The sequence below is a fragment of the Sorex fumeus genome, unplaced genomic scaffold (genome assembly GCF_029834395.1).
Source record: "Sorex fumeus unplaced genomic scaffold, SorFum_2.1 ptg000001l, whole genome shotgun sequence".
NCBI classification, from domain to species: Eukaryota; Metazoa; Chordata; class Mammalia; order Eulipotyphla; family Soricidae; genus Sorex; species Sorex fumeus.
In genome coordinates this window covers 1,330,551-1,346,736 of record NW_026606058.1, presented here as the reverse complement: position 1 = coordinate 1,346,736, position 16,186 = coordinate 1,330,551, and the positions used below count along the sequence as shown (strand labels likewise).

The window sequence follows — 16,186 nt, the reverse complement described above, 5'->3', positions numbered from 1 at the left end:
CCAATCACGAACGACTTTGTAACTGTATCTCACTGTAACTCAATTGAACAAAGACACACAACTTCCTTTATTAAAAAAAAAAATCTTTTCTGAATCTGAAGAAAACAAATTGATCTATAAACGTAGAATGAATAAACCATATAGAAACTCATTTTAGCTTAATTTGATCAAATGAAATTGTGAAACCGATTGCTCCAAGAAATTTAAGTATATTTGTTTTAGGCTTTTTGTTGCTAACTAATACATATATATTTTTATCTCCTGCTTCTTAGACTTACATCCTAGATGAAACAATCTTTAGAATAGAAGAGTAAATACTAGACCTAGGTTTATTGATTTTTATTAATTTCAAACTTTTCATCCAAGAACTATTTTTAAAGGAAGGAATCTTTCATTTCGTAACCTATAATATTTTGGGGGTACAAAACTCAGAAAAAGAAAGATCCTAAGGGCTGGAGCAATAATTCAGCAGAAAGAGCACTTGCGCTGCACATGGTCAACGTGGGTTCCGTCCCCAGAACCCCATATGGTTCCCCGAGTCCTTCCAGGGGTGATCCTGAGTGCAGAGCCAGGAATAAGCTCTAAGTACAGCCCCTCCCCCCCCAAAAAAAAAGCAAAAAAGAAAGTAAACGGAAAGAATGATCCTTAAATTTAAAGAATGACCCACTTAAATTTGGTGGTAGATACGTTAAGTGTATATATATATTTATACATATATATGTGTGTGTATATATATATACGTATATGCATGCATCTATCTGAGTGCAGAAATGTCTACATTTTTTCAAGGAATCTAAATTATACTCAGACTAAAAAAATACTAGAGTGATTACAAACTTGCATCACCATGACAGACAAAAAATAGTTTTAAAAATATTACTCATGAATACATAAAGAAACTGGATCAACAGGATATAAAACAGTATAGTCACTCTAGAATGCATAGAACGATTTTTTAAAATATACAACTCACAAGTAGAGTATGATCCAGAAATTATACTGGGAATTATTTTATTTATTTGTTTACATTTCAATTATTTTCTTACCTTTTTTAAAGTTGAATCATCATGAGACAGAGCATTACAAAATTGTTTCTGACTGCATTTCAGTCATGCGATGTTCTAACATCCGTCCCTTCACCAGTGTGATTTCCTAGCACCAATGTCTCCAGCTTCCCCCCTACCACTTTAAGCCACCCCGACCCCCACCCCAGCCTGCCTCTATGGTTGGCACCTCTCCTCTCTCTCTCTCTCTGCATTATGGTTTGCAATACAGAGCTGGGCATTATTACAGAGACACAAAGACCAATGCTCTTATGAAAACCTGTATCACGGTCCTCCCGTTATTCATCGATTTGCTCGAGCGGGCCCAGTAACATCTCCATCGTGAGACTTGTTGTTACTGTGTTTGGCATATTGAGTACGTCACGGGCAACCTGTATATGAATATTTTCACAGCTTTTTTTGCAGAAGTCAAAACTGGAAACAACTCAAATATCCTCCAGTGGCTGAACAGCTGAATAAAATGTATATCCATGCCACGAATTAAAAAGAAATGAGTAATACATATAGCAGCCTAAACGAATCTCTTTACGCTTCATGAAAACAGTCAATCCCAGAGACTACGACTCCATTTATAGAATAGTCTTGGGATGACACAGTTCTAGAAGTGGGAAATGTACTGTTGGGGCTGTGCAGGGCTAAAGAGGGGTTGGGTTGAAGAGAAGTGGACAGAGCTACCAAGGGCAGCATGTAGGACCCGTAAGGAGATGGAAGTATTATGTATTTTGACTGCTGTAGTGACAACATCATGGATCTGATATTATACTGTGTTTATGTGAGATTCTACAGAGGAAAGGAATGGGAGCTATCTACAAAACCATATACGAAGCTAAAATTTTATCAAATAAGTTTTTAAAAAGTTAACCTGTGACTATTAGTGAGGAAGAAAATACAGGGATGATGGGCTGGGGATGGAGTCCAGTGCCAGTTTGCCACGTGTGTGCTGCCCTGGGCTCAATCCCCAGGACCACACACGCACACTGTGGGGTGGAAGGGTGGGGGACCCAAAAACTATCTAAGAACCACAGAAGCTAATAAAATTGTCTATTTCACCTCTGGATGGCTCCGTGCTCAGGAATGATCCCTGGCCAGTGCTCAGTGGAACTCTATGACACTGAAGTCAGGCCAGCCAAGAGCAAGGCAAGTATCTTACCTCCTGTGCTCTCTCTCTCTGGCCCTAAAGTTCTTATGGAATTAAAATTTAAAAAATTATGTCAAGCATTAAATGTCGGTACCACTGCCAAACTAAGAATGCTGAGACTGCATACGCTAAGCTTGCAGGTCAGACCACACTTCCCTAAAGCTCCTAAGTCTTCAAGGATGTTTGGAAACTCCTCCAATGGCTGGGAACACAGCTCCGAGGAAAGCCCAGGCTGCCTCTGCATGAGGTCTTGGGTTTGGCCACGGGCACCACACACATACACAAACCTCCCCGACGTCTAAGACTCCCTGCTGGGCACTAAGCTTTGTCTTTGGTTTGAATAGAAACTAATTCTATAAAGACCAACAGTGACCTCTAGAGGTGAACAGCTGTAACTTCTAAAGCATAATGTGTCAAATTATTTCTTTTTAAATCCTCATTAAGATGCAAGAGGCAGGAAGAAGCAAGAAGATACCAGTTCCCTGCCTCAGAACTAGCCTTGACCAAAATATGGTAACATCTAACATCTGACCACCTTAGGTTTCAACAACTTGTCATAGTTTATTTTGCCGGCTTATCGATCAACTGCAGACGTGTGCGCATGTACATGTGGTTTTTAGTCAGTTCATTGTCTGTCTGTCTGTGTGGAACAGTTTGTGCTGGAACCAGGTTGAAATCAGAAGTAGGAATTCTAGAGAAGTCAGTGAGTGATATGCAACCTAGGGATTTAAGAAGTGTAGTTGTTTCTGGAACTTGCTAGACAAGGTTTAAACGAAGATTTCTTATCAGAAAGTTACCTACAGAGAAAGCAGAATTCTCAATCTAAATTTCTTATTGGAAGAACATTAATGGTTATTAACAGTTGTAATTCTTTTGAACTTAAGAATCTATACTGTCCAGGAAGAGCTGTGGAATTAGAGCCTAAAACTAAAGTGAAATAAGAGTTTAGAGAAAGCAAGAACTTATCTTACAAGCCTCAGCTAACATTTATGAAAAATTTGTAAGAGGCAGTTTCCCTTTTCTCACAGAACCTAGCTCCCAGAACCGCGCGGCCGCATTTGCAGCCACGCAACATCTTATTATGACATCTTATTATCTCATTCCTACTTTGGACAAACTGGCAGGCTACCGAATGTAGCCTGCCCACACGGCAGAGTCTGGCAAACTCCCCGTGGCGTACCCAATATGCCAAATCCCAGTAACAATGATGGGTCTCATTCTCCAAAAGAGCCTTGAATATAATCTCAGGGCTAGGATGAAAGAGACGTTACTGGGGCCTGCTCGAGGCAATCGACGAATAACAGGATGGTCGTGATCGTGATTCGTGAAATCCTCATTGATTTCTTGGTGAATTTAACAAATGCTTCATATCTCTGGGATATTAACCCTTTGTCAGATGAGACAAATATTCTCTCCCAGTCTTTGGGGTACTTTTTAAAATCCTGGTGATGGTTTATTTTGCTATGAAGAAGTTTTTTGGTTTGATGTAATCCTATTTGTTTATCTTTGCTTCTATTTGGTAGAGGAACAAAGGCATGCGGTCCCGGGGCTCAGATCTCCAAGCCTACTCAGATCCGGGCTGAGCATCCTCCACCCAGATCCTCCAAATTCCAGTAGGCCGGGGGTCACACCCACCAACTGGCCCCCTGGAGCCGTGTAATCCCATCAACGGCCAAGACTCAGAGACTATAAAACCCAGCTCCTGGAAGCGCGTGGCCGCAACATCTTATTATCTCATTCCTACTTTGGACAAACTGGCAGGCTACCGAATGTAACCTGCCCACATGGCAGAGTCTGGCAAACTCCGTGGCGTATCCAATATGCCAAATACCAGTAACAATGATGGGTCTCATTCTCCTAACCCTGGAAGAGCCTTGAATATGGCACTTTTTAAAAAAAATCTCAGGGCTGGAACGAAGGAGACGTTACTGGGCCCTGCTCAAGGCAATCGACGAATAACAGGATGGTTGTGGTCGTGGTCTATTTGGTTGGCCACTGGGCTGGATCACTGAAGATGCCACTAGATGTAATGTCATAAGGGGTTCTGTTTTCCTCAATACAAATTATAGACTTATACAGAAAATTTATAGTCTGATACAGAAAGCAACCAACCCATCATCAAGTAGGAAGAGATAAAAAGAAACTTCCTCAAAGTAGACATACAGGTAGGCACTTGTCACTGTCCTCCTGTTGATCATCAATTTGCTCAAGCGGGCCCAGTAACACTGTGAGACTTGTTACTGTGTTTGGCACATCGAATATGTCACAAGTGTATTAAAAAATGCTCTGTATCCGTTACCATCAGGGAAACGAAATCAGAACAATAAGATACTATTCACACCAGAGAAATGGCCCTCATCAGAGAGTACAAAAACACCAGTGCTTGTGTGATATGTGGAAAGAGACTCATTCATGCTGAATACTTAGACCGGTCCAACATTTTGGAAAATAATTTGGATATTCCTCAAACGTAACTCGGCATTGTGGGGCTGGAGAGATAGCACAGCAGGCTGGGCGTTTGTCTTGCAAGTGACCGACTCAGGTTCGATCCCTGGCATCCCATATGGTCCCCCAAGCACTGCCAGGAGTGATTCCTGGGTGCAGAGCCAGGAGTAACCCCTAAGCACTGCCAGGTGTGGCCCCCAGATAAAACAAAACAAAACAAACTAGGAATTGATTTTTCCTATGCCTCAGTGATTCCAGTTCTGGGCAAATACTCCAAGGGCCCAAAACTCTATTACGGAAAGGCCTCTCCACTCCCGTGTACACTTAACACCGTTCATAATAGCCCGAATCTGGACACAACCCCGTGCTCAAGAACAGGTGATGGATAGAGAAACTACAGTACCCATGCGCAATGGAACACACTCAGCTGCAAAGGAAAGAAAAGGCCACACACTCTGGTTGGAGCCAGAGGGTGACATCAGTCCGAGGGAGAGGGAGGACACAGAATCCCTCTCATGTGCGGGATAGGAAGCAGCACAGCAAGGGGATAACCAACGGCCAAAGGTAACGGAACCTGAGACCTGGTCTAGGGAACTGAGCTGACCGTCGTGGGGAGAGAGCGGGGCCCTCGAGGGGACTGTCTTGGGGTAGGTAGGCTGTTGGGTCCCGGCACACATGAAACCCTATCATCGACAGACTGGAACGCACAGTGCAGTGCCTACGTTAAAGATTTTAAACATCCCTATTGAGGGATGGAGAGTTGGCACAGTGGTTAGGCACTTGCCTTGCACATGGTTGCCCTGGGTTCGAGCTATTATGCTGAGCCCCGCCAGGACCGATCCCTGAGTGCAGAGCCAGGAGTAAGCCCTGAGCACAGCCAAGTAGGGCTCAAAAGCAAAATAAGACCATCTTTATTGAACACATAATAACCCCAAACCTAGTTTATTTCCAGGATTCTTTCCTTTACCCTCCCCTAAAAAAAAAAAAAAAGATATTTACCTAGTAACTCATTCCTTCCAATAATACAGAAAATAGCAAAGAGAGCAGGATGTTTTTATCTGTCATGTAAAATAAATTTCTGCTTTTATAACAAACTCAGATACAACCTCCCACCAAATATGAAAATCAGCTTCTGTGCCCAAGTTATTTGAGAACAAAATAGGAATTAGCAAGGATATCTTCCTTCTTTCTTTCTATCATGTAAAATTTGGCAACTTAAAATTTTTGTTTGTTTTGGGGCCATAACTGGTGATGCCCTGGCTCTACACTCAGGGGTCACTCTGGTTGGACTCAGGGGAACGTGGGGTGCTAGTGATCAAACCAGGGTCGTCGGCAGCATGCAAGGCAGGCACACTCCCTGACTGCCGTGCTATTCAATTTTTTTGGCTTACAAAGAATCCTGAAAGGCCTAAAAGACTTAAAAAAAAAAAAATTGAACAATTATTATGAATAAAAATCAAATTTAGCTCTGTCACACTGAAAAAGGTCATGACTTTTATTTGTCTTTGAGGCCCTTGGAGACAGTTCAAAGAGCACAGTGAGAGGCCCAGGACTCAACCAGGCCACCAAGCTGCAGATTGTCCCTCTAACAATTCCTGACCCCTGGCCCAGAAACCAAAGAACTGGATTTATACAGGTGACAGGTTCCATGAACTCACGGATGACATCCAATGGAGTGCACTTGCTAAAATGTTGTCATATGATGAAGCAGTGAAATTGTGTACTTACAAATAAAGTATATACTGTACTTGGGTCTTCGGAGTTCCTGAATCAAATAATTGATATTTTCCTAGAAAATTAAGAACAAACAAAATATGAAAGATCTTTAAAGAGAAAAGTGATAAATATCATTCATTCATTTCTGTGAGCCTGTTTCTGGGCCACACCCAGCAATGCTCAGGGCTTCCTCACCGCTCTGCATTCTAGGACTCACTCCTGGTGGGCTCAGGGACCACACGGAATGTGGGGGGTCGAACCTGGGTCAGCCATGTGCAAGAGCCCTCCCCACGGCTCGCTCTCCAGCCCTTCTGTAAGTAGAGACTCGACTGGTTCGAGATTAACTGTTATGTCTACGGAGGGTCGGCGGTGAGGGCTGGGGATAAGAAACACATTAAATTAAATGATCTGGAATCACATATAACTCACCGTGCTATTTTGGACAAATTTAGATTAAAAACATGAAGGACACAGATGTTGAACAGAAGATAAAATTGAAACTTTCCTCAAGGTGCTAGTATATTAATTTGAGCATATAAAAATCCAAATGGGCTGGAGCGATAGCACAGCGGGTAGGGCGTTTGCCTTGCACGCAGCCAACATAGCCGACCCGAGTTCGATTCCTCCGCCCCTCTCGAAGAGCCTGACTTGCCAAGAGTATCTCGCCCGCACGGAAAAGCCTGGCAAGCTCCCTGTGGCATATTCGATGTGCCAAACACAGTACCAACTGTCACAATGGAGACGTTACTGGGTCCACTAGAACAAATCGATGAACGACGGGAGGACAGTGACAGTGACAGTGAAAAATCCAATGTGTCCCATCACTTTTATTCATCTCCCCCATAATATGCCAGGCAAGAATAAACAAGTCAAGTGAGAGGCCAGAGAACAGCAGGGAGAGCACCTGCCTTGCACGCCCAGAGCCAACCCCCAGCATCCCAGATGGTCCCCCAGGCACTGCCAGGAGGAATTTCTGAGTGCAGAGCCAGGAGGAACCCCTGAGCACTGCTAGTGCCCACATCGGTCTTGGCACAGCACTGTGTGGTAAGCTGAGGAACACCTCCAAAAACCCAACCCCCTGCTACACCCAGGATCCAGAGACTCTAAAACCAAGCTCCCGGAAGCATTTGCAGCCGTGCGATCTCTTATTCTCTAGTTCTCACTCAGAGAACCTGGCAGACTACTGAGAGTATCTTACCCGCCTGTATGCCTGACTAGGAACACCTGTAGAGGTGATTAGAGGCTGCCCCAAAAGCCTCCATCCGTCTCGGAGAGCCCAGCAAGCTACCGAGAGCATCCTGCCCGCACGGCAGAGCCTGGCAAGCTACCCGTGGCGTACTCAATATGTCAAAATCAGTAACAATGAGTGGTCCCCATTCCCCTGACCCTGAAGGAGCCCTCAGTATGTCATCGGGCTACACTTGCACGTGGCAGGGACGAATGGAGACGTTACTGGGCCCGCTCGAGCGAATTGATGAACAACGAGGTGATAGGATAGTGATATATGGTAAGAGAGAAAGAGTGACAGAGAGAGGGAGAGAGAGAAAGGGAGAGAAAGGGAGAAAGGAGAGTTAAATATATACAGAGAGAGAGAGTTTTATATATGAGAGCGCTACTTTTTATTTTTTCCTTTTTGGGTCGCACCCAGCGGGTGTACTCTTCTGGCTCTGCACTCAGGAATTACTCCTGGCGAACCCTATGGGACGCTGGGAATCGAACCCGGGTCGGCCGCGTGCAAGGCAAACGCCCTACCTGCTGTGCTATCGCTCCAGCCCCGAGAGCGCTACTTTTTAAAGAATCTTAGATGCTGGATTAGTCCCTGTTCCCCAGTGTGGCAGCTACCACCCCACCCCCTAAATCCCCTGAATGACAGCTGGGTGCGGTTGGGGTGGGATGGGGCGCTTTCCCTTTGCTCTCTGAAAGAAAGTACACAGGGGACAGTGAGTGATCTTTACCGCAAAGACGGAGTGAGGCCAGGTGAGTCCACACCTCTGTGTGAGGTGGCCCCTCAATCCCTGCAGAGTCAGGAGCTACAGGACTACTGGTTACTCACGATGGGGCAGGCACTGATGACCAACCACAAGACAAAACAGATGCGGACTGCCCTCCTGGCATAATCAATAAATCAAATAAAAATTCAACCACGACACGCAGCAGGGAGAGGAAGGGGATGCTGCGGGTGGGGGAAGGGAGGGAGGGCTGAGCTGCTCTGGGAGGCCAGAGAATTTGTTCCAGGCAGAGAAGAGTCTGTGCAAAGGTTCTGCAGCACAACGGAATACGGCAGACTAAGCAACTTGATCGCCAAAATCAAAAGGACGTGGTCCGAAAAGAAGCTGTTGGAGTGGTAGGAATAGGTCACACACAGTTTTGCAGGCCCCAATTGAGGCAGCGTCTTTATCGTAAAGGTAAAGAGAATTCGTTCATGTTCAAGTGGGGACGACAGGATCATGATTATATTTTGAAAGGCTTATTATGTACAAGCACCGCAGAGAGAGCACTGGAGTTGAAGAACATAAAACCTAAAGCAAAAAGAGGGCACAAAGGAAGGACCAGGGAGAGAGCTCGAAGGACAGAACTCAGCTCTGCAGGTATCTGTCCCGGGTTCGATCCTGACACTAGCACTACGCAACCAGCTGACATCACCCCCAAAACCCAAAAACCCCAAATCAGATGAGATGCTAAGAAAGGCTAAAGGAGGTTAGAGCTGAGATAGATTTAGCAGATTAAAAATGGAATCGGATCAATGTAGAGAAGAGTTAAGTAGAGATCATCTGCCTCACAGGCACTGGGAGGGGTGGGAGGAAGGGTATACTGGGGTTCTTGGTGGTGAAAAATGAGTACTGGTGAAGGGAAATAACCGAGACGTAAACCCGAAAGCTTAGTAACTTTTCCCACAGTGATTCAGTAAATAAATATAAGAAGAAAAAAAATAAAGAAAATTAAGAAAAAAAAATAAGGTGGAGTTCATGCCCCATTCAATCAGCTAATCAGTGGCTGAATAAATAGCAGCACTCCTACATAAAAAAAAAAAAAAATCGAATTGGCCAGGGTGGTGGCTGGGCGGCAGAGCATTTGCCTGGCGGGTGTGAGGCCCAGACTGGATCTCCAGAACTGCCCAAAAGGAAAATGACAATGAATGAAAGAGCCTTTAATGAGGGGAACAGAGCAACCAGAACGGGATGGACACGGAAAGGCCGGGAAGGGGCGGAGGAGGGACAGAGGGAGCCGGGCGCCACGTTCAGACCCCGTCAACGATAGGCAGGAGGGTTAATGAATGTTGGTTTCATCACAGAAGGAGGACTCAAGTACTACAGATATGAACAGAGGCCCTAAGCCATGGATAACCCGGCTCATTCTCTCCTGGAGGTTAACCTCGTCTTTCCTGGGTGAGGGTGCAGGGATCCTCGGCATATCCCCCTCTGGAGAGGCCCAAGTCCTCTCTGGATAGACTCCCTCCCTCCCTCCCTCCCTCTCTCTCCCCCCTTCACCTCTCTCTACCCCTCCCGCTCTGTAAAATACTCTAAATAAAACGATTTTACTTCCAAAAAACAAAAGAGCTCAGTGTGATGATATATGCGGAGAGTAACCCAGGAGAAAACACTGCGGGTGTCTGGAGTAGTCCTTGGTGATGGGACAGAGGCAGGAAAGAGCAAGTGGAGCTGGGGGAGGAGGGAACGGGCTGTCTGTCCAGCTGTGTAACCGCGCAGACCAGGCATGACCGATGAAGGTGATACACACTGGTCTTCTGGCCCAGGGGCTGTGCGGGGTCACCCCGCCCGGAACCTCACCCGTGGGAGCCTCATGTTCTGTCCTCTAGCTGGGAGTTTCCGTCTGTGGGTCCCCGCACGGCTGGGAAGCCAGGCTCGGCTCATGTCATACCTTTGTGGGGCGAATAAAGCAGATGGCTTTCAGATGCTTCATGACCTCTCTGTTCCCTGCATCGAGGCGTTCAAAAAGGTAGACCTCTTTCTGCAGGATCTCCGACTGCGTGTAGACCATGCTCACGATGCCGGTCTGCAAAGGGGCGAGAACGGGCTGCTGTGCCGGATGGAATGACAGAGCCTGTGGCACTGCCTCCCACCCACGTTTCTAGGTATGATGCTCGTCCCTTGAATACTAACCTATGGGACAACATCGACAGAGCATCCGAAATCTGGAGATAACGTGCAGAATGAAACATACGCCCTTTGAACACGAGCGGTGCCCACAAAATGTCCCCATCACCTTACGGCCTCTTACAAAATGTAAATACTGTGCCCTGCAGCCTGCCAGGTGCTCCACAGCCCCAATAGTTCCGCTTTTGCACTACCAGCCCGCAACCCCCAGGCCCAGCCCTCAGCCCCCAGGACCAGCCCGCATCCCCCAGGCCCAGCCCTCTGCCCCCAGGACCAGCCCTCAGCCCCCAGGACTAGCTCGCATCCCCAGGACCACCCCCTGCCACCTCCTGCATCCCCGAGGACCTCATCCCCCCAGGACCAGCCCGCATCCCCCAGGACCAGCCCTCAGCCCCCAGGACCCCCCCCCCCAATCCCCCAGGACCACCCCGCATCCCCCAGGGCCAGCCCTCATCCCACAGGACCCCGTCACATCCTCCAGGACACCCCCTCATCCCCCAGGACCCCCCATCCCCCAGGACCAACCCTCATCCCCCCAGGACCAACCCTCATCCCCAGGATCACCCCCTGCATCCCCCAGGCCCAGCCCTCATCCCCCAGGACCCCATCGCATTCTCCAGGACACCCCCTTATCCCCCAGGACCCCCCATCCCTCAGGACCACCCCTCATCCCCCCAGGACCTCCCCACATCCCCAGGATCACCCCCTGCATCCCCCAGGACCAGCCCTCAGCCCCCAGGACCAGCCCTCAGCCCCCAGGACTAGCTCGCATCCCCAGGACCACCCCCTGCCACCCCCTGCGTCCCCGAGGCCCAGCCCTCATCCCCCAGGACCCCCCCCAATCCCCCAGGACCAGCCCTCATCCCCCAGGACCACCCCTCATCCCCCCAGGACCAGCCCGCATCCCCCAGGACCACCCCGCATCCCCCCAGAACGCCCCATCCCCCAGGACCACCCCGCATCCCCCAGACCCAGCCCTCAGGCCCCAGGACACCCCCTCATCCCCCAGAACCCCCTCACCCCCCAGGACCAGCCCTCATCCCCCAGGACCACCTCCCCATCCCCCAGGCCCATCCCTCAGCCCCCAGGACCTCCCCGCATCCCCCAGGACACCCCCTAATCCCCTAGGACCACCCCGCATCCCCGAGGATCACCCTCTGCATCCCCAGGCCCAGCCCTCATCCCCCAGGACCACCCCTCATCCCCCCAGGACCACCCCTCATCCCCAGGATCACCCCCTGCATCCCCCAGGCCCAGCCCTCATCTCCCAGGACCCCGTCGCATCCTCCAGGACACCCCCTCATCCCCCAGGACCCCCCATCCCCCAGGACCACCCCTCATCCCCAGGATCACCCCCTGCATCCCCCAGGCCCAGCCCTCATCTCCCAGGACCCCGTCGCATCCTCCAGGACACCCCCTCATCCCCCAGAACCCCCCATCCCCCAGGACCACCCCTCATCCCCAGGATCACCCCCTGCATCCCCCAGGCCCAGCCCTCAGCCCCCAGGACCAGCCCTCAGCCCCCAGGACTAGCTCGCATCCCCAGGACCACCCCCTGCCACCCCCTGCATCCCCGAGGCCCAGCCCTCATCCCCCAGGACCCCCCCCAATCCCCCAGGACCACCCCGCATCCCCCAGGACCACCCCTCATCCCCCCAGGACCACCCCACATCCCCAGGATCACCCCCTGCATCCCTCAGGCCTAGCCCTCATCCCCCAGGACCCCGTCGCATCCTCCAGGACACCCCCTCATCCCCCGGGACCCCCCCATCCCCCAGGACCGCCCCGCATCCCCCAGGCCCACCCCGCATCCCCCCAGGCCCGCCCCGCATCCCCCAGGCGCACGCTGGCCACGCAACTCCGGACCCGAGCAGCCCGCTCCGGGGCCAAGACGCCCTCCAGGGCAGCGTCCAGGGCCCCAAGCCGAGAGCCGCGCCCGCGCGGACAGCGCCGGCCCCGGCCAACCCACCGTCTCCTTGTCCATCAGGAGGACCTTCATGCCCGGGCCGCTGTCCTCGATCATCTTGGAGACGTACTGCTTGACGGCGAAGACCACGTTCATGGCGGCGCACGGACCAGCGGGTCGCGCAGCCCCTCACGCCCCCTTTTCGGGCTCAATTAGCTCCGGGCCTGCGCCGAGCCCCCGCGACTTCCGCTCGGCCGGACGCAACTTCCGGTCCCCGCGCAGAGGCTTCTGGGAGTTGTAGTTCCCGGCGCGCGCGGCTCTGGGCTCTGGCTGGACTCGGCGCACTGGGCGGAGCCCTCGGACCGAGGCGGGCGTCGTCCTGCCCCGCAGCTCCGGAGCCCGGGGGTCCCGAGCGCCCCCCGCCCTGCATCCCCCAGGACCCCCCATCCCCCAGGACACTCCGTCATCCCCCAGGACCACCCCTCATCCCCAGGATCACCCCCTGCATCCCCCAGGCCCAGCCCTCATCCCCCAGGACCCCCTCGCATCCTCCAGGACACCCCCTCATCTCCCCCAGGACCCCCCATCCCCCATGACCACCCCTCATCCCCAGGATCACCCCCTGCATCCCCCAGGCCCAGCCCTCATCCCCCAGGACCCCGTCGCATCCTCCAGGACAACCCTCATCCCCCAGGACCCCCCATCCCCCAGGACCACCCCTCATCCCCAGGATCACCCCCTGCATCCCCCAGGCCCAGCCCTCATCCCTCAGGACCCCGTCGCATCCTCCAGGACACCCCCTCATCTCCCCCAGGACCCCCCATCCCCCAGGCCCACCCCGCATCCTCCAGGACCACCCCGCATCGCATCCCCCCCAAGACCACCTCCATCCCCCAGGATCACCCCTCATCCCCCAGGACCACCCCACATCCCCAGGACCACCCCCTGCATCCCCCAGGCCCAGCCCTCATCCCCCAGGACCCCCTCGCATCCTCCAGGACACCCCTTCATCACTGAAGGGTGATGAAGGGTGGTCCTGGGGGATGGGGGGGTCCTAGGGGGTGAGGGGCGGGGGGCGCTCGGGGCTGCTGCATAGGGGCCGAGGCTCGGCCCGGAGCCCCACCGGGTCACCAACGAGGCACAGTGGGACTGGAATCTGGGTTTCGGAGATTCAGGAGCCCAGGCCTCGGTGCGCGGACACACCGTTGCGGAATGAATGGACAGGGGAACGCCCCTTGACCTTGCTGTCCAGGAGGGCCCGGGCTGGGACCAGTCGGCCACCTGCGGGCCTGACGGGCGCCCGTCCCAGCGCGCCGGTATCAGCACCTTGGAATTTGCCAGCAGGAGTTGGCACGGTCAGAAGCAGAAAAAAGGGGGCCGGGCCGGGGTCCAGCGGGGAGGCGCTGGCCTTACGCGCAGCTGACCCGAGCTCAGTCCCTGACCTCACATAAGGTTCCCCGAGCCTCGCCACGAGTCATCCTTGAGTACAGAGCCAGGGGAAGCCCCAAGCATCGTCAAGTCTGTCTAAAAAAAAAAAAAAAAAAAAACCCATAAAAAAGGGTAAAAAGAAATGGCAAAGGGATCAGGGCCCCAGCAAGAGGAAAGCAAAAGCAAAACTCCTCTAAGTTTTTTTTTTTTTTTTGCCTTTTTGGGTCGCACCCAGCAATGCTCAGGGGTCAGTCCTAGCTCTGCACTCAGGAATTACTCCTGGCGGTGCTTGGGGGACCATATGGGATGCTGGGGATCGAACCGGGGTCGGCCGCGTGCAAGGCAAACGCCCGACCCGCTGTGCTATCTCTCCAGCCCAAAACTCCTCTAAGTTCTGATTCACGGACACACATACATTTGGCAACCAAACTCATCCCTGCCTCGGTTTCTAATTGTCTACTCTTGTGTTTATGCCCGACTACTGGCCTCTGCCTTCTTGAAGAGGAGGGTAAATGAGTTTTGCACACCTTTACAACAGTTACAACAAGAAGCACGGGCAAGAAACCAGTGACAATATTTCCACCCAGTGTTGACCATTGATCGTGGTGGTCAATTTAATTTGGAGCGATAGCACAGCGGGTAGGGCGTTTGCCTTGCACGAGGCCGACCTGCCCGACCCAGGTACGATTCCTCCACCTCTCTCCGAGAGCCCGGCAACCTACCAAGAGTATCTCACCCACACCGCAAAGCTTGGCAAGCTACCTGTGACATATTCAATATGCCATACACAGTAACAAGTGTCACAATGGAGACGTTACTGGGCCTGCTCAAGTAAATCAATGAACTGCGGGAGGACAGTGACAGTGACAATGACCAAGTCAACGATTTCAGATACTGTAAGAGGTGTGCTGTTGAAATCAGAAGGGTGGGTGGGGGCTGGAGCCACAGTACTGTGGGTAGGCAGTACTGTCGCTCCAGCCCCCGCCCACCCAGGGCATCCATATGGTCCCCTGAGCACCGCACTGCCAGGACTGATTCCTGAATGCAGAGCCAGGAGTAACCCCTGAGCATTGCCAGGTGTGACCCAAAGAAGCCAAAGGGGAAAACAAATCAGAAGGGGGCAGTGGTGCTGAGCCCCATACAGCAGTGACTCAGTCTTCCCCTGTTCAATCCCAAATGGTCCTCTGAGCCCTGGCAGGAGTGATCTCTGAGTGCAAACGTAGGAGTAAGCCCCGAGCACCACCAGGTGTGGTTCAGGCATCAGAAGCGGCCTTGCGTGCAGTGGATGCTGTTCACTATAGTGTGTAATGGATGTCAGGAGCACTGTCTGTTGTGGCTCCTAGGCCCAGAGCCAGAAATAGCCCCTAGGTCCACCTGGTGTAAATCTTTAGGCCCCAAAACCCACCTCCAAAAATAATTTTATCAGACTCAGAACATCTTCACATTACTCTTGTTTTCTCATTCCTACTTTGGACAAACTGGCAGGCTACCGAATGTAGCCTGCCCACACGGCAGAGTCTGGCAAACTCCCCGTGGCGTACCCAATATGCCAAAGACCAGTAACAATGATGGGTCTCATTCTCCTAACTCTGAAAGAGCCTTGAATATGGCACGTTTTTAAAAATCTCAGGGCTGGGACGAAGGAGATGTTACTGGGGCCTTCTCAAGGCAATCGACGAATAACAGGATGGTCGTGATCGTGATCCTGATCGTTAGGATTACTTTGTAAAACATTCAATGGCCACTTAAGGGGAGTAGAAACCACTTGAATTGTCAGAAGGAAGTTAGAGATAGATCACTCCTGGCACCGCCAAGGGTGGCCCCAAATAAAAATAAACAAGATTACGAATAGCTCTGAAATAGTGAAGAATGTTCATTTTCTTTCCTTCTCAGTTTTTCTACGGCGTAAATAAAACTTCCCATTGGGCACAAGTTTCTATTTTTGGGATATGTTTTGAAAAGTATTTAAGACTGACCAATGCTGGATTGGATCAGTAGTAGAGCAGGCAGTGTTGTCAGAGGGGGCCTGAACATGGGACCAGTCTTGGCCTTGTGTAAAGTCCACCTTGGTTCAGTCCTTGGCATCCCATATGGTTCCCTGAACCCACCAGGAGTGACCCCTGGTTACCCCTGAGTGACCACTAGGCATGTCCACCCGTCTGTAAAAAAGACTAGGTATTAGTTGAGTCCAAAAATTTGAGTTCAAATTTTTCATTGCCTGGAAAATGCCACTCAAAATAACCTTGTTACTTCGAATACAATATTGTCACCTGTGACCAAAGATGGAGAAATAGGAAATGAATAGCCAAGCTCAGAGTAACACATTCATTAGAAGCATAAAAGCGGTAGTTGGAGGATGGAGGATGATTCTGCA

General features: G+C 51.1%; 1 protein-coding gene across 1 annotated transcript in view; it reads right to left on the bottom strand.

Moving 5' to 3' along the window:
- VPS45 (vacuolar protein sorting 45 homolog) overlaps positions 1–12,591 on the bottom strand; it is a 73,013-nt gene extending 60,422 nt beyond the window's left edge. Inside the window, exons 1-3 of the mRNA XM_056137787.1 lie at positions 12,448–12,591; positions 10,243–10,377; positions 6,376–6,436 (exon numbers count right to left, since the gene is read on the bottom strand). Of these exons, the coding sequence (XP_055993762.1) occupies positions 6,376–6,436; positions 10,243–10,377; positions 12,448–12,540 (289 nt within the window). The 5' untranslated portion in view covers positions 12,541–12,591. The remainder of the gene's footprint in view (positions 1–6,375; positions 6,437–10,242; positions 10,378–12,447) is intronic.
- Positions 12,592–16,186: the final 3,595 nt, after the last annotated feature.